This window comes from Mesocricetus auratus, unplaced genomic scaffold (genome assembly GCF_017639785.1).
Source record: "Mesocricetus auratus isolate SY011 unplaced genomic scaffold, BCM_Maur_2.0 Super-Scaffold_100020, whole genome shotgun sequence".
NCBI classification, from domain to species: Eukaryota; Metazoa; Chordata; class Mammalia; order Rodentia; family Cricetidae; genus Mesocricetus; species Mesocricetus auratus.
Genome location: NW_024429201.1, coordinates 12,314,326 through 12,331,991, shown reverse-complemented (window position 1 = coordinate 12,331,991; position 17,666 = coordinate 12,314,326). Strand labels below are relative to the sequence as shown.

The 17,666-nt window shown below is 36.1% G+C and overlaps 1 protein-coding gene and 3 non-coding genes across 10 annotated transcripts in view; 1 reads left to right on the top strand and 3 right to left on the bottom strand.

Moving 5' to 3' along the window:
- The window catches only part of Kif2a (kinesin family member 2A), a 59,552-nt gene that overhangs the window by 18,757 nt on the left and 23,129 nt on the right, over window positions 1-17,666 (bottom strand). For 5 of the 7 annotated variants that reach the window (XM_005065564.4, XM_005065565.4, XM_040729113.1 and 2 more), the window contains exons 2-15: window positions 16,517-16,611; window positions 15,806-15,922; window positions 12,710-12,764; window positions 10,729-10,851; window positions 10,056-10,156; window positions 8,616-8,711; window positions 7,146-7,200; window positions 6,571-6,733; window positions 4,004-4,094; window positions 3,335-3,398; window positions 2,517-2,608; window positions 1,789-1,931; window positions 1,474-1,678; window positions 337-447 (exon numbers count right to left, since the gene is read on the bottom strand). In XM_005065564.4, coding sequence (XP_005065621.1) covers window positions 337-447; window positions 1,474-1,678; window positions 1,789-1,931; window positions 2,517-2,608; window positions 3,335-3,398; window positions 4,004-4,094; window positions 6,571-6,733; window positions 7,146-7,200; window positions 8,616-8,711; window positions 10,056-10,156; window positions 10,729-10,851; window positions 12,710-12,764; window positions 15,806-15,922; window positions 16,517-16,611 — 1,511 coding nt within the window. The remainder of the gene's footprint in view (window positions 1-336; window positions 448-1,473; window positions 1,679-1,788; window positions 1,932-2,516; window positions 2,609-3,334; window positions 3,399-4,003; window positions 4,095-6,570; window positions 6,734-7,145; window positions 7,201-8,615; window positions 8,712-10,055; window positions 10,157-10,728; window positions 10,852-12,709; window positions 12,765-15,805; window positions 15,923-16,516; window positions 16,612-17,666) is intronic. The other 2 variants (XM_013126143.3, XM_005065566.4) reach the window with 1 other exon arrangement.
- LOC121133238 lies at window positions 876-999 on the top strand. Its single transcript, XR_005870028.1, has one exon. It is a non-coding gene; the product is annotated as a small nucleolar RNA SNORA26 (small nucleolar RNA).
- On the bottom strand, window positions 13,040-13,108 carry LOC121133235. Its single transcript, XR_005870025.1, has one exon. It is a non-coding gene; the product is annotated as a small nucleolar RNA U2-30 (small nucleolar RNA).
- LOC121133236 lies at window positions 13,208-13,288 on the bottom strand. The gene has a single exon (XR_005870026.1). It is a non-coding gene; the product is annotated as a small nucleolar RNA U2-19 (small nucleolar RNA).

Below are 17,666 nucleotides of genomic sequence, written 5' to 3'. Positions count from 1 at the left end.
AGCTGGAAAAGGCAAACTGTCTTATAAGAAAGAGAGCGGAAGACTTGGGAAGAAACTTAAATTGTATACAAAGCTACACAAATCTTTGGTTGATCACCTAGCTTGCCATTAACACAAGCAACACAGTGAAGTATTCAGACATTAGAATTAAAAAGCATTATAGCTCCACTACATTATTTTCCACCAAATTGGCAGGAACCACATTTTAAAATAGCATAATTTCTCATAAAAGGGTAATTAATTATAATTAGAAAACACCTACAATTTCCATAGATATTATCTATTTACTCCTTCAGGATAAAAACAAAAGCAAAACAATCAAAAACCCCAACTTACCATGCAAGTACGAGAATTTTCACCTATGAATGAATCTCTCAACACCTGAGTAAGTTTACTTGCTCGGAAAGGAGTGTGAGGTTTATTTCTACCTAAGGCTCTGATGCACTCCTAAAAATTAAGAAAACATTTCTTATCAATTAGGTTTTATTACAGTCATTTTGAACAACATTTTGAAGAGTTTTTTTACTTGCTAACTTCCAAGAGAACTAATGAACTCTGAAAACTTTTATAGAACGTCATAAATATTAATTCAAGAAATTGAGTAACAAAAATAAACCCTTAATTATTCTAAAACAACAACAAAGTCCCCAAAATATGACTAGTGTTTTAAAGTTCAGGCAACAAGAAAGCTGTAAGAAGTTGAGATTGTAAAATAGAATCCCCAAAGCTACAGCTGTTATATTACAATCCTTCCAACCCCTGATTTTCTAATTAGGAAGGAAAATGTAAGAATCCTTTAAAGTTATTTTGGCCTAACATTTCTTTGTTAGTTTTTTGAACACAATTCTGTTTTAAGACATCATTTCTGCCCTCTCCTGTCCCTTTAATGTCACTGTAGTACTTTAAGGGGTTAACTTTAACAGCAGGATGAAAGAACTCTCCATCAACCAAGGGAGGAGCCTGAACGAGGCTCTTTGGATCCTATTTGGAATCACAGATTAGAAAAAAAAAAAAAAAAAGCAACATTTCTCAGTTTAATTCCACAGTTGCCTGAGACCCCTGAAGAAAGCTTGGCTGATTATGGTACTTTAGAATCTGAATAAGCAGCCTCAGAATGGGCCTGTAAAATAATTTCCTTTATTTGTTTAAAAACAAGGGAAAGCCGGGCGGTGGTGGCGCACGCCTTTAATCCCAACAGGCAGGCAGATTTCTTTGAGTTCGAGGCGGGTTGGACCGACAGCCTCCAAAACAATACAGAGAAACCCTGTCTAGTAAAACAAAAAAGAAAAAACAAAAAAAAAAAAAAAAAAAAAAAACGGGGGGGATGTGTACATGGAAAAATTCTGTGTACAATAAAATATGTAACTTCACATATGGCAATTAAAGTTTGTAAACCTCTTTTTTTTTTTACAATCGAGTAAGCAAAATTAAAGTTAAAAGTAAAAGACCTTTCATAGCTAACATTTTACTTACCTTGAGTGCCAACAGGCTTTTATTAATTTCAGCACCTTCAAGCCTGGTTTGCCTATCTGCACTTGATGTATCAGCGCCTCTTTCATTCCCAGCCAAATCAATGAGAGAAAACTTGCCATGTAGCTTTCCCTTCCTTCTGAGAATGATCTGAAACACTGCATGACTCCGAGATGAGTGTGCATTTGCAGACGTTTGACCCGATGTTCTGTAGTGAGTAAGGACATAGTGACACATGTTAACCATAATATTTTCCCTCAAGATCTCCGCTGTGCTGGTACGCTGCACCCACAGGACCTGAAACAGAATAGGACTTACCTGCAACTGTTGCCGATGTCAATGAGTTTCAGTACATCTTCCACACATCTGACCTCTCGTTCCTGTAATCCTACCACTTGCACCTGCTGTTTTCCATCTTCAAGTACTCTTAATTTTGTTTTCCTATTTAGTAAGTCAAACACCTACAGAAAACCATACTCAAATTAGAAAACTAGATTTAAAAAAATCAGATCCATAAAACTACTATTCTCAGAACAATGCTCAACACTGAAAGCTTGAAAAGACATTCAAAAGTCTCAAGACATCAACATCAACTATTACATTTACAAGCACATAGACCTTGTAGTGGAGGTCATAAACAAAGCAAATATATTGAATGCTACTGAATTATACATTTATAATGTATAACAGACATATATTACCACATTTTTAAAAACACGGTCTGGGAATAGGAAGACAACTCAGTTGTAAAGTGTTGCCAAGAAAGTACAGGGACCTGAGTTTGATCCCAAATAATCACAACACTGAGGAAGTGGACCCTGGGGCATGATGGCAAGCTAGTCTATACTCATGGGCCAGCAGTGAAAGTCTCTGTCTCAAAACTACAAGGTAGATAACTCCTGAGAAATAACACGAGGCTGACTTCTGGCCCCTATATGTACACACGTGTAGATGCACAGACACCCACCTACACACATGCACCAATATACATGCACTCACATACCACCCCCCACACAAAAGGAACAACAACAAAACATCTCACATACCTTTCCACTATAAATTTCAAAAAATGTTGCATATACTTGAAGTTCTAATTTCTTATAGTTTGGCTTCTTCAGCATTAAAAAGACATCTCGAGCTGTCAAAAATTTCACACATGAAGTTTGTTAAAATGCAACAAATCTTTTATTTTTAGAAGAATCAGTTAATATTAAGCTATACAGCAAGACTGTGGTCAGCTTGGAATACAGGAGCCTCTATCTCAGACCCTGGGGGTGGGGGTATGATCCAGTAACAATTAGCCATTGCATAATTTATAGTAATCTAATATTTTGCCACACTGCAGTGACCCAATAAATATAGGATTTTGTAAAAAGTTTGCTATAAATACAATGTTCTGCTGCATGTATTTCTGCACACCAGAAGAGGGCACCAGATTCATTATAGATGGTTGTGAGTTACTACATGGTTGCTGGGAATTGAACTCAGGACCTCTGGAAGAGCAGTCAATGCTCTTAACCTCTGAGTCATCTCTCCAATCCATCGTTTTTTTTTTTTTGTTTGTTTGTTTGGTTTTTTTTGTTTTTGTCACCAAGAGTTTAATTTTATACTTTTCTTATGACTTTTTTCAAAATTGAGAATGGATCTCAGATAACCAAGGTTGGCCTTGTCTCTGCCTCATAAGTACTAGGACTACAAGGTGGTGCTACCATGACAGACCATGACCTCGCATTTCTTTTCAACTAATCTGAAAATGTACAGTTGATCTAATACACCTTGTGTATTGCTGGACAATAAAAAGTCTTATTCAAACACACATGAATAATATTCAAGATTATAAACTATGCACACAAAGGACACTTACCTGCTAATGCATAAATTCCCTTAGAACAATCCTGATTCTTTCCTGAAAAGTCACCACCCATAGTCTACATTTGGAAAGAAAATAAAGAATAATAGAGTTTATTCAGAAATAAATTATAAAAATTTATGTCTTAAGCCGGGCGTTGGTGGAACACGCCTTTAATCCCAGCACTCAGGAGGCAGAGGCAGGAGGATCTCTGTGAGTTCGAGGACAGCCTGGTCTACAGAGTGAGTTCCAGGACAGCCTCCAAAACAATACAGAGAAACCCTGTCTCGAAAAACAAAACAAAACAAAACAAAACAGGTTTACGGTGCTAACTCAATTCATAAAGTGCTTGCCATATAAATAAGAGGACCCGAGTTCCATCTCCAGGAACCCATGTAAAATAATGCAAGCGTCACAGTACATAATTATAACCTAGAATTGTGAAGGTGGAGACAAACAGATGCTTGGAGTTTCCTGGACAGCCAGTCTAGCTTACATGGTAGCTCCAGGCCAGTGAGAAGCTGTCTCAAGAACACAAAGTGATGACACCAGAAGAGTGACAGCCGATGCTGTACTATGGCCTCTACATGGACACTCACACCCAGAAGAATTTAGGCCTTATAATTAAGCTGTAAGAGGGAGACTGTAGCACCACAGCAGGATACAACTTTAACAGTCACTTACATGCGTTTTTCCACTTCCAGTCTGCCCATAAGCAAAGCACGTAGCCATTCCCCTTTCAAATATTGTTTCCACTAGTGGTCTAGCAGTAAACCTTAAAAGGAAAATAAAAAAGTGTGTCACAAATATCTAAGTTAAACAAATAACCGAAGTAATACAAGTATATTCCATTAATAAAGTACAGCAGGAGTTTAAACAAATCTTTAGTTTCCAAAACTGAAATATTAGGTTGGTGAAAAAGAGAACTGTGGCTTTGGACCATGAATTTTAAATCAAGCATTTTTTATCAAGAAAAATAGGAACCATTATAATCAACACATTTTGGGGCCATGTCTATCCTTACAGTGTTAAAATCTGTGCTCTGGGATTATACAAACTTCGCCATTCTGCTGACCGTGGAAGTGTTTTCCTTCCAATAATTTGTCAAGATGTTGAAGGGAAGCAGCTGGTCGGCAAGAAGTCAGGTGAATATAGTGGGTGACACAAACGTTGCATGGGAACTAACGTATACAGTGGGTGACACCATACCCAATAGTGTAATAAAAAACAGGGACCCTCCCCATTGGCCTGTGCCAGCTGCAGACACTGCAGATTTTGGCGTATCTCATCAGGTTGCTGAGCACTTTCTCAAATTATCAGAGTTTTTCTAGGATCCAGAAAGCAACAATTGATCACATTAGTATCAGACAAACAAACTGTGACCCTGAGCTTTTCTGGGTCTGAGTTTGGATTTGGGGAGTGCAGTGGACCTTGTTCTTGGTTCAAGCACTGAGTTGGGTCTTTGTACACAATGAACTTGTCATTTAACAATCAACTTGAAAACAGTCCATTGTTGAGAGGGTAAGAAAGGTCAAAAGCTCAAAATATTTTCTTCATTTTGTTATTTCATAAGCTTATAACCACATCAGGTTTTGTCAACTTTCCCATTTACTTCAAATGCTGAATATGGACAACTGACATATGTGGGGAAAATGTAAGCTAATTATAGGACACTGAGCTTGGTTTACTTTTTTAATAATATATTAATAAATTAGCTGGTATCATTAAATTAAAAAGTGGGAAGGGATAAGAAATACTTCTTTACTGGGAAGAACATTAAACAGCATGCTAAAAAACAATTCATACGCCATTGCTAGATTTTTCAATGCAAACTGAAGACGGTACAAAATAGCAAGGGCAGGAAAAAGTTCTAGTCTAATGGAACTATAAATAACCTTGAATGATAAGGTCAAAAAGTGTGTCTTACTCCATACAGGTAAGAGTTATGTATTGGTAAATTTAGGAAGTATAAATACGCCGAGTTCGAGAATAGCCTGGTCTACAGAATGACTTCCAAGAAAACCAGAGGTGTTACACAGAGAAACCTTATCTTAAAACAACCAAAAGAAGTATAAATATAGATTGAAGCTCAAAATGTTGTTAATCACAGATATACCTGAATCAGTACTCAAAGTCTATTATAAAAACAAGACTTATATTTTATGAACTAAGAAAGAATTGTTTGAAGAAAGCTAAAAGAAATTACTGATTATGACTACAATTACCATTTTAACAGATATTTCCTAATATACCTATTTAATATTCCAATATTCAATTCTTAGGATCCTTATTAGCTCTAATTTTCTGTTTTCTAGGGGTTTTTATAAAATGAAATTAGGAAAATAAAACATGCAAATAAATGCAAAGGTATTTCTACATGGAATACAATGGGAACACTGCAAAAATCTGTTATAATTATTAGAAGTATGTTCATAAAACAATATGTGAAAAAATCTACATGACATAAAAATTTCAGATGTTATAAGTATAAATATGATTTCCCTATAAGTTGAATGTAAACTAAGAATTATATGTACTAAAACAACCATCAAACTTAAAAGATAAAAAAAGTAAGTGATAAGTAAATTTACAGGACTTTTTAACTTTTATTTGTAAATACACACTAAGGAAAGATCAAGACTAATTAGTAATAAATGTGCAATAGGTATTTCAAATTTCTTTATTAGTACAGGGATTAAAGTAGAAAAATTTGTTTTCTATGCACCACATCCCATTACTTATGTTAGTATTTCCCAGAATGCTTTTTCTTTTCTTTTATGTGTATGGGTGATTTGCTTACAGGCATGTCTGGGCACCACCTGAGTGCAGTGTCTGTGGAGGTGCTTGTCAGATAACACGAGACAGATGGCTGCCAAAAACTTAACCTAGGTATTCTGGAAGAACAGCCAGTGTTCTCACTGTTGAACCATTTCTCCAACCCCTCTCAGAAACTTCTTATCCATATTTGTGTCTATGATATGTGTAAATTAACTGTTAGCATAAAAAACTAATTTTTGTTTTTTGAGAGCAGGCGTCTCTATGCAGTCCTGGAGCTCACTATGTAAACCAGGCTGGCATCCATCCAACTTGCAGAGATCCTCCCACCTCTGCCTCCTGAGTGCCACCACACCCAGGGAAAACAAAGCAAAACGAAAAACACTTCAATTGTTTGAAGTTTTAAAGAGATTACATGTTAAAACTCATAGTTTATTACATTTTCTTTGGAACTTATTTGAAACAAATTCACTTACCTGTAAACCATTTCATTAGGAGCTGAGTCATCAAAGGCATAATCAAAACGAAATGTTTGATTTTCTAAGTACCTTGTTAAGTCTACTTTTTGTTTGGGTTCATGTACCATCACAACATCTTTACTAGGGATTGTGATTACATCAAGATCTTTCATTTGAGTTTCTAGAAGAAAAAATGAAAAATCAATGTTCAGTAATTTTCACAGCATTTGATCTAATGAAAATTAAAAAAGCGTATTAAAGTCTTTAAAAACTTATTCAATACTGTATGTGTGAATGCATGCATACACTTGGGTGTGGTATAAATGTGGAAGAAGAAAACAGCAAGAGTCAGTTCTCTCCCTCCACCATGCGGGTCCCAGGGGCCAAACTCAGGGCAGGAGGACTGACAGCAGGCATCCTCACTAACCCATCTTAATATTTCTCTTTTTGGAGATGAAGTCTCACAACATAGTCCAGGCTGCCCTGAACTCAAGACCTTCTCCCTCAGGCTCCCAAATGCTAAATTACAGGAATCATGTTACCATGCCTGATTTCTGAATTCCACTCTCTACAAAGTTCATTAAGTGTCCTACCTTTTTTATTGAGTGGTCGTTTTCTTACACAAACACATATCCTATGTTCATCAATCTAGGAACAAAAAATCATATTATTTCATTGATTATAAGTTCTATGTAAAACAACAGAAAGTAAGCTATGATTTTTTGAAATTTTGTAACATATATGTTACTTAAGCTTTAAAAAACAAACTAGCATTACAGAAATTTTAATGGTTGTCAGAAACAATTACTAAAATTCTGAGCATTGGCAAAACAAATTCTTGGTAAGTCAATACTTAATGAATAAGGTTTTAGAAAGTACTACCATCCTTAGCATTAAGTTCTTGTTAAGAAGGCACCTTCCACTCATTTCAAGATGTGTTGTATACAATAAAAGAAAAGTTTCTATTCTACAAACTGGCATCTTTTCATATTGATTGTAGATAAAGTTGTTGGCAAAGGTCAATAACAAACAAAAAATCAGAATTCTCACATTACTGAACAAAATAACTGGAGCAATTCTATGAATGACAATTCTTTTTTTAAAAAGTTTTTATTTTTAATTATATACATGTGTATGGTTATGTGCATGTAAGTGCTGAGTTCTCCCAGAGCTGGAGGTACAGGTTGGTGGGCCTGACATGGGTGCTGCTGGAAATCTTAAGAACCCCAAGCTGGGTGTCCCGCAAGAACAGATGGACTCAACCACTGAGCCATCTCTACAGCCCCATTAACGACAAATCTTATGTACAATTTTAAAGATAAAACTTACATTCAACTCATGCTTTCTTGGAATAAATCATTTCCCACCACCACACCTATTTTGGAGTCTGACAATTTGCCTAATTTAATTAAAACATGAGCTCAGTTGCAATAGGTGAGACACCTAGCAGTGTAGCAGGGCCAGGCTTATGAATAAGAAATCTATCAGGACCTGTAACACACTGCCTAACACAAATACTTTTGGTAGTCAAACAGTCTACAACCATTAGGTCAGGAGTATTATTTTTCCTTGGGAAAGTATTTTCATTCTGCATTAAGTAGTGAAACTATAGACTACTTTTCAGCTTTGGGTTTAGTATATTGTAGCCCAAGAGCAATTATTACCGCTAAAGCCAGAGTAACGTTTATTTAAAGATAACAAGTTAGTTAACAGTAAATTAGAATGCTGGTGGGATATATAGTCCAAACCAAAGTTAAAATTAGCCTGGAACAGAGATCAAAGCCTTTGTGAAGGTCTTCTTATGCTATTCACTAACGGGATGCACGGCCATTCTGAAGACGGAGGCTTCACTTGAAAGAACAGCTATGCGGTAGGACCTCTAATATTAAAACTATGGAAGATTAACAAAAAAGTAGCTGAGTTGTGATTTTTCTCACAACATGAGACCTGAACCTCTAAGGAAAGACAAAACCATACAGGTAAATACAATATACAATTAGTCATTATAAATGTTTTTATTTATACTATCAATCTTCAGAGTAATAATTCTCAAAGGTTCTTACAGGATCAGCTGTTGTTAGCGGTCTGTAATCCAAGCTTCCTCTGAAGTCTCTGATCATACACATAATTTCATAATTTGGATTGGTAGCATCAACATCCTGTAGGAAAATAAGATTTGGCACTTAGTAAGTTCAGGTTAGTATGGTCAGATCCACTTTCACATAAACACAATTCTGTTAATCTGCATATATCCTGTGCACTCCACAGTTCCTCATTAAAACTACCCTTAGCTATTAAAAAAGCACCCATCATACATTTAGTTAGAAAATGCAGTAAGGATAACAGCACTCTAGAACACTGGCAAAGAACTCTAGGAAGGTTGAAACTGTGGGAAAATGCATCCTACATCCCAACTCTCAGAATTACTTCATCCAGTATTTCAATATTAAGTATCGCCAACTTTGCACAAGTCCACCATGGAGTTGTTCCTGCAGTCACATCCACAATGAGGCTCCTTCTTTACCTACCCTGTCCATCTCTACTGCTCTTCCCAAAGCACTACTATTTAATTTTTCTGTGCCCGTGCCAGTTCTATTGTCAAAACATTAAAGGATTCTTCGAAAAGTTTGGTCTGAAGGCATAAGCATGCTGTTCAGTTACATATACATGCCCCATTCTTAAATATAATCATAGTCTTACAAATAAGTTAAAAATGGATTCATTTACATTCATTTCCCTTCTCTTTGTTAACACTAAGATAACCAAGATGTTTAAACAGAAAACAAAAAAACAGCAACAACAAAAAAACAACAAAAAACAATATAACAAAACTTAAAACATAAATAAAGATAATTTGTTTGCTTTTTGTTTTTTGGAGTCAGGGTTTCATGTGGTCCAAGTTGACCTTGAACTTTTGTCCTCCTGCTTCTACCTCCCAGAGGCTGAGAAGTATGAAAATATTCATACCGAAAAGCAAGATAATATTTACAAAGTTAAAAAAAATTCAAGGTATTGAATTTTGACTGCAATTTATTTCAAATTCAATACTTACAAGGTTTTATTTAAATTATGACTAGCAATGGTCAATAGCCTCCCTGTAATGAATAATAAACCACTAATACTCAAGTCAAAATTTTCTATTAATATTTAGACTATACTGAAGAAAGATTTTTAAAACTGTGACAGAAATTTATCTTCTATTCATCTTTAGAAAAGCACACCAACTTGTCAGCTAGGAAGCACAATGGGGAGTCAGAATCAGGAGCTCACTGGGACGGTTAGGCATTATGAAGTACCCCCAGGGAACACCAGGTGGCATGTCTGCCAAGCGTGAGTCAATGGAGTCTGTATTCTTTCCCTGGAGTCACAGTCTCAGGTAGTCCAAACTGGCTTCAAACTTGCTATGTAGCTGAGAATTCCTTAAACTTATTTTAAAATCAACTATTTTTACTGTTACAACCTACCCTTTTCTCAGCAAAAAATTATGAATTTATGTTACAAACCTGGGCTCTTTTTTCTCTAAGTTCTTGCTGTTGCAATCTCCTTTTTTCTCGTTTTTCTTGCAGTTTTTCTACTTCTTTAACACAATTAGATTTTCTACGTGCTAAAAGGAAAAGAGTGAGCTGCAGAAGCACAGTTTTCTCTTTGCAGGATTACACTTAACACACAGAAATTGCATGAAAACTTCAGGACACACACAAAGTCCACAGTAATGAAGCATGCCAATTATACCTAGGTGAACTTGACTTATGAGCTGCTTTAACCAAAGTAGGAACAGGACATTATACAGATGAGTCAAGGGAAATGACTCAAACACACTGATACATGTCATCTCTTGGTTTAGAATCACAGGTCTTTAAACTGAAAGGATCAATTAGTGGAATTTTTTTCTAGAATAACTATTTTAAAAAAACCCACCTACTCAGAATTTTAAATGCAAAGCAATTGAACCATTGTTATAACCTCATGAAAAATTATATATATGTATGTATATATATGCACATATCCAATTAACAGACTAAAGCACGAGATACAAATTATAATTTGCTGGCAAAATGAAATATCTTCAGCCAAGTTTGTCTTAGATTGCTTACTACTAAGGAACTTGTAATGATGACCAAGAGAGACTACATGTATGCCTAAAATGACTGAATCCTTGATACTCTATTTACATACAAGGAGGTCCAAATTCCTTTTTTGCAGCTTGAACTGGAGATATATCTGAAACACTACCATTCTGTTGTGCAGAAGATGACTGTTCAGGAAGCTGACTAGGCCGTGCTCGTGCTGAACCAACCACTACAAAACAAATTTAATTCAGAACAGTATTAAAAGCTAACCAAGGTAAAAGGAAAAGACATCCCCATGTCAAATGTGATACAAATATTGAACTCATGGCAGGCACAAAGTCTCATACCTATAATCCCAGCACTTGGTAGGCTGAGGCAGGACGATTAACACATGTTTGAGGCAAGCCTGGGTAATAGTGAGACCCTGTCCCAAAAAAGTCAATAAATTTCGAGCAGTGGTGGCACATGCCTTTAATCCTGGCACTCAGGAGACAAAGGCAGATGGATCTCTGCAAGTTTGAGGCCAACATGGTCTACAGAGTGAGTTCTAGGACAGCTAGTCTACACAGAGAAACTATGCCTTGTAACCACCCTCCTCACCCCCCCAAAAAAGTTAATAATTTACATTTAGCAAACTGCCAAACTTTTCTATAAATGGTGTATAAACTACTAAAAGTGGTCAATTCTATTCAATATATTGACACAATTAAAAGACATTTTCAAAGTCTAGTTATATCAGGAAAGAGGCAGGCAGGCAGATCAAAGTCTGAGGCCAGCATAGATTTTACAGCAAGTTACAATGATGAAACCAAGTATTAAAACACAAGCAAAATGTACAGATTTAACTTCCATCAGTGTAATTTTAGCCACAAAACTACATATTTACCTAAAAACAAAAGCTAAACTGACTTTTAACAATCATTTTTAAAAGATGCACACGAAACCCATGTCTTACAATTCCAGAATGCAATGACATTCCTCTGAGTATATATGCAATACAAAAGCATTCTCATTTTTAAAAAATGTATATGATTTAGATACACAGAAAACAAATGTAAAAGCCCTTCCAACCTTCCTTACATTACAGATTCCACTCTTTTGCTCCCCAACATGCAAATCTTCAGCAGAGTGTTTCCCCACTGGAGATGTCACAAAAATGCAAAAAAACTGAAAATTAAATACAAACAGAAAGTGGGATGTGGTGGCGCATGTGTAACGCCAGCACTGGAGAGAGTCAAGGAGATCAAGAGCTCAAGATCATTCTTGGCTTTTATCGTGCTCAAGACAAACCTGGGCTACAGAGACTGTTCCAAACACACAACACACCCATGCACACAGACTCAGAAAATTTACCAAGAAATGTAAGTTCTCAAAAGACTTGAAGGGTGGTAATGGAAGGGCTTTCTCCTCTCTGCTTCTAATCTCTTCTCTGGCCATCTTGCACTACATCCATGCACACACAGAGACATACAACTGTACAGCAGTTCAGACTATATGAAATGTGAAGCCAACTATAATTTATGCCCATTCAAATTTTCTTTCACCAACTTCAAAGTTAACTGTTAAACTTTTTAGAAGCCTTAGTCAGAAAATTATGCGCAAACCAGTGATAATGAAATTCATCCTTGTGACACGATAAATCATCTTGACTCCTTCCAATCATTTCTTCTTTTTCTAATGTCCTCCTCAAATTATAAAGATTGAGTGAGATGAATAAAAACTACATGCTCTGTTGAGTTTCTACTCACTAATTGTTTTTGCTTTTTCGAGACAGAGCTTCTCTGTGTAGCTTTGGAGCCTATCCTGGCACTCGCTCTGCAGACCAGGCCTCCAACTCACAAAGATTCACCTGCCTCTGCCTCCCAAGTACTGGGATTAAAGGCATGTGCCACCAACACCCCAAAACTATCTCATATTTTTTAAACTAAAGAGGAATTATTAATGCTATTAGGATATTAGGAATATTAAAATTAGCCATGTGTAGTTTAAACAAATAGCACCAAGGGTAATATTTACTTTTGATATACTTCATCAAGGCCATGCTACAAAGTCAGTAAACAAGATTAAGGGATAATGGTCTACTTCACCTCTATTATCTCTTGGGGGAGGGTCATTCTTAATAGATGCCACAGTCCTTCGGTTCTATAAAAGAAAATAATATTCATTATATTCATTCCTCATATCTATCACTGCCCCAACTTCTTTTAATTAAATGAAAGCAAACAAACAATAGTAACATAAATCGAATGGCAAAAAAACTATAAATAATAAAAAACTACTAATTTATCAATAGTCAAGCTCCTGTCGGAGGTACATATCCAAATCCCCATATATTCAGGAATGAGAAAGATATTGCTCTAAGGACCTTATTTGTTTCCATTTTATACAACGCTATGGAGTCATTATTTTCTTAATTCTGAGCTCAGGTCAAGTGTAGCATTCTTCGTATTTTTAAAGTTCAGTAGTACAATTTTTCATCATTACTCAGAAATGAACACATCAACACACACACAACACAAAAAGTAGGGAGCAAGAGAAAGGAGGGGTGGGGGAAGGGAGAAAATTTTGTGGCTTTGCTTCTCAGCACTATGGACTATGGAGATCAAACATCAAAGCACATGGGAAGGTCCTTTGAAGCTCAGGTTTGGCTACTTTCATCATTGATTCACTACATTCAGAGCAGATATCAGAAAGGTGTTCCTGTTCCTGCCATTTCAGATGAGATCTGAAGCGAGGCTAAGTAACTATACTATAATGCTGTCATGCCAGAAATGATTACAGGTTGGGGATCTATTATCTGAAAAGCTTGAGTTCAGAAATGTTTCATATTTGTTCATGTCTTGGGAATATTTGTATCTGTGCACTCATGTGTGTAAAATCAGGTATTCTGGGAACAGGACTCAATTTTAAATGCAAATTCATTTGTTTCATATATACGTTACATATACACGTAGCAGGGAAGGAGGGAGGGGGAAGGAGGGAGAGAGAGAGGGAGGGGAGGGAGGGAGAGAGAGAGAGAGAGAGAGAGAGAGAGAGAGAGAGAGAGAGAGAGAGAGAGAGAGAGAGAGAGAGAGAGAGAGAGAGAGAGAGAGAGAGAGAGTTTAAAACCCGGTGGAGGACATCTGGTACCTGCTGTCATGTCCCACCTTATTCTCCTGAGACAGGGTTACTCACTGAAGCTGGAACTAGGCTGACAGAAAGCTTCAGTCTCTACCTTCCACAGAGCTGTGGTTACAGGTGTGTAAAGCACCAGTCACACCTGCTGTTTTTAGTTACATGTATGCTAGTTAGGCAGACCTGAATCTTCATGACTGTGATGCAAGTGTTCTCATCCAGGGACCTCAACCACTGTAAAAATAATTTTGTGTAATACTTTTGGTGTAGCTTTATTGTGACTGAAATTCATCATACAAGGTTTCATGTGGAATTTTCTCCTGTGGTCTGATGTTTGTTCTCAAAAAATTTGCATTTGGAGAATGGCAAAATGGCTCCATGGGTAAAGTTACTTGCTTCACAAATCTAACCTGAGTTGATCTAGACCCCCACCACACACACTCAGACACAAAAAAGCCAGATGTAGTTGTGTGCTCTTGTAATCCAAACACTCCTGCAGCAAGACAGGAGCCTGGAGCACATAGCACATCAGAAACAAGAGACCCGGGTTCAACAAGGTTTGGGGGTGAGAACCATCTCCTCAAGGCTGACCTCTGATCTCCACCTGAATGACATGGCATGCATACACCTACACTCACACACAAATCAAGAATAAAATGTTCATAAATAAAAATGTTAAAACCTTGGATTTTGGAGCACTTTTGATCTTGGATTGAGAAATTAGTAGTAAATTACATCTCTGGATCTAAGGTGGTAATACAATATTGATTCATTTATTAAACTTAAATATCAAATTACTATGAAACAAACATGGCGAGTTATCCTAAAAAAGGTTTCATTACAGGGCTGCAAAGGCTTGGCTACCGTATAGATTAAGACAACCAACTTCTGGTTCTATTTATATAGCTACTAAGAGTGAATTCACTTAAAAACAAACCCACAGCAAATAATTTAGTTATACTCAACCCTGGCTGCACACTCCAATCAGATTAGGTACTATTTGGATAGTGATGCCCAGAAATCAGTATTTTTAAAAATCCATCAAGTGACTACAATGAAAAGTAATGTTTAACAACGAACATCAAGGCTGAGATGTAGAATACCAAGGCAAAGGAGAAAAACTGGGCTTGATTTCAACATGGGAATGGAAGGAGTAGATAAAACTATACCAATCCATTAAGGCTTTGAAGATGCCCATGGAAACAGTTCATGTATACATATTAATGACCTCTAACAGTGACTCTCACTATGCTTAAGTTATATGAACTGAAACTCTGATTTATGTTCATATATAGTTTAAAAGCGGAGTATTTTGAGGATGGTTAAGTCTCTATAATACATTTGCATGTTTATGTATGTTTTCTTGCAAAATATGGGATCCCTGTAGGCTTGCAAGCCATGCCATATTCATCTGTATATTAACACAGTACCTGTACAAGGTAGAAAAATCAACAGATGCCATTGAATTAAACATTAAGAAGTACAGGTTCAATAACATAGGACTGTCTGATTTTAAAGGAGTTGTATTTTCATGGAATTTATTAATAGAGTTTCAAGAGAATGGAAGAGGTACCTTTAAAAAAGATAAAATTAATGGGCTTTCCACTTTTGCAGAGCTGGCTTCCTAAAGGATGCGGCACTGCCCTGAAGCATCTCCTCACCAACAACAGGCCTAGTTACACGACTCTTATCACTTCCCATCACTTTAAAAGATCACCAGAATATTTATTATTCTTAACAAACAGGGATTTTGTCAGTCAGCAAGCATTCATTCAACACTGACAAGAAAACAACTTTAACTCATCTATCCTAAGAAGCTATCATTTCCCCCAAATCCTAATTAAGCAAGGATTTTTTTATGATACGATCTAAAGATTGTCATGAATTGTCAACTGGACAACCCTGACTCAGGAAGGCATGTATGTGCATGCATGGATACAAATGGTAGAATTTTTTTAAAAATGTAAACAAACAATGCTTAACATATACATACTCTTCAGTGTCTACCAGTCTCACGGCAGCTTGAGTGAGTGCATACACACACACACACTCCTAAATTTATCACCTACCTTCACAATTTTATTCACTTTTGAGGATGATGAAGGTGGAGGTATTTCCGGACTAGGTTCAATTTCTTCATCGGGTACAAGGTCAGGGTTAAGCGAAAAGATGCTTTCCAAGTCAATCTGTTTAAACAAAAACATGGAATTATAGAGCAAATGACTCTTAAATGACTTCAACTTAAAGTATGGCAAACTACATTGTTTATAACAATAGTTCGCATATATTTTACACTTGATTTTAAGAAAAAGTGACATCAAAACTACCTAATTGTTACTTATATATAGCAATTTTCAAATCTTGTACACTGAGCTAATGAACATCTAATATAAGGAGAGTCTCCTTTTGGTCAACTTTAAAAACTCACTGAAAATGAATTTTTTTTCTTTATGTATAGGGTTTTTTTTCTTTATGTATAGGGATTTTATCAGAATGAATATCTGTGTACCATATGCATGTCTGGTGCCCCTGGACACCAGAAAAGTGTTGGATCCTCTGGGACTATTACAGATGGCTGTGAAAACCCATGTTGGGGCTAGAAATTGAACAAGGGTCCTCTGGAAGAGCAGCCATTCATCTTAACCACTGAATCATCTCTCTGGCCCCTATTTTAAAGTCCTTGAAGGAATGATACAAACTATCTACATCATATAAAATTATAGTTTTCTGTTTTGTATTCATAATCTTGACTAGAAATGATGTTTAATCAGAAACTGTACCTCTTTGCCTTTTGTATCTCCATTTTCTATCCACTCAACAGTGACACTTTCATTATCTTCATTTAAAGATGTTACCATTGCTTGGTGTATTCGGCCTAAGTGGGAATAAAACACATTTTAAAAGCATTGAATGACAGCATTCTTAAACTTGGTTAACCACAACTTAATAATCTGCATACACATGTACACATCCATATATGCATGATCTAACAAGTCTTACAAGGGATTTTCACAAAAGAACTTTGTCTATTAGTTTCATAAAATCAAGTCCAGAAACTCACGGTATTTGATAAGAACAAAAGTCTATCTGATAAACAGTCACAGTTACACAGATTACTAAAATTTTATGCCGTCAAACAGTCTGATGATTAGTAAGTAAACCTGCTATGATTCCAAAATGACCTTGTGGTATACAAAAAAAAAAAAAAAACATACATGATTAACTGTTATACAAATAAAAAGACTATGTGACAATCACTTAAATCATATATGGAACAAACTAAAAACATTATCTTTATACAGAGAAAAAGAATGTGAGTCCCCAAAGGCTGGGAACTAGTAATTTAAATGCTCTCTTCCACATGTTGCCTGCCAAAATCTATATATGTACTTTCTCTGGTGATTGTAATCTTGCCATCAATAGACACAATATGACACACATGCTTTAAACTTGTTTCCCTTCCCTTTTAGTGGACTGAGTTACCAGTCAGTAACTATAGAGGCCAATCATTAATTTAATTTAATCATTAATTTAAGTATCACAAACTGCCATGAACATACACTTGCCACTTATTTCCTTAGAACAAATGCATACAATCAGACTAATAGATTCTCATATACATATCCACCATTTAGTGTTTATAGCATGTCTTCATTCCATTTGATTACTTGTCAGGTAATGATTTTATACAACTATGTATTACTTAATAAAATGATGAACATAGGAATTTCATTTACCCTCTTTTTTTTTTGAAACAGGGCTTCTCTGTAGCCTTGGCTCCTGGAACTCACTCTACAGAACAGGCTGACCTCAAACTCAGAGATCCATCTACCCTGTCTCCCAATTGTTGGGATTAAAATCATGCACCAACTACCACCACTTCCCTTAGGGAATTTTATAACTTATTTATAACTTATTTTAATATAATTT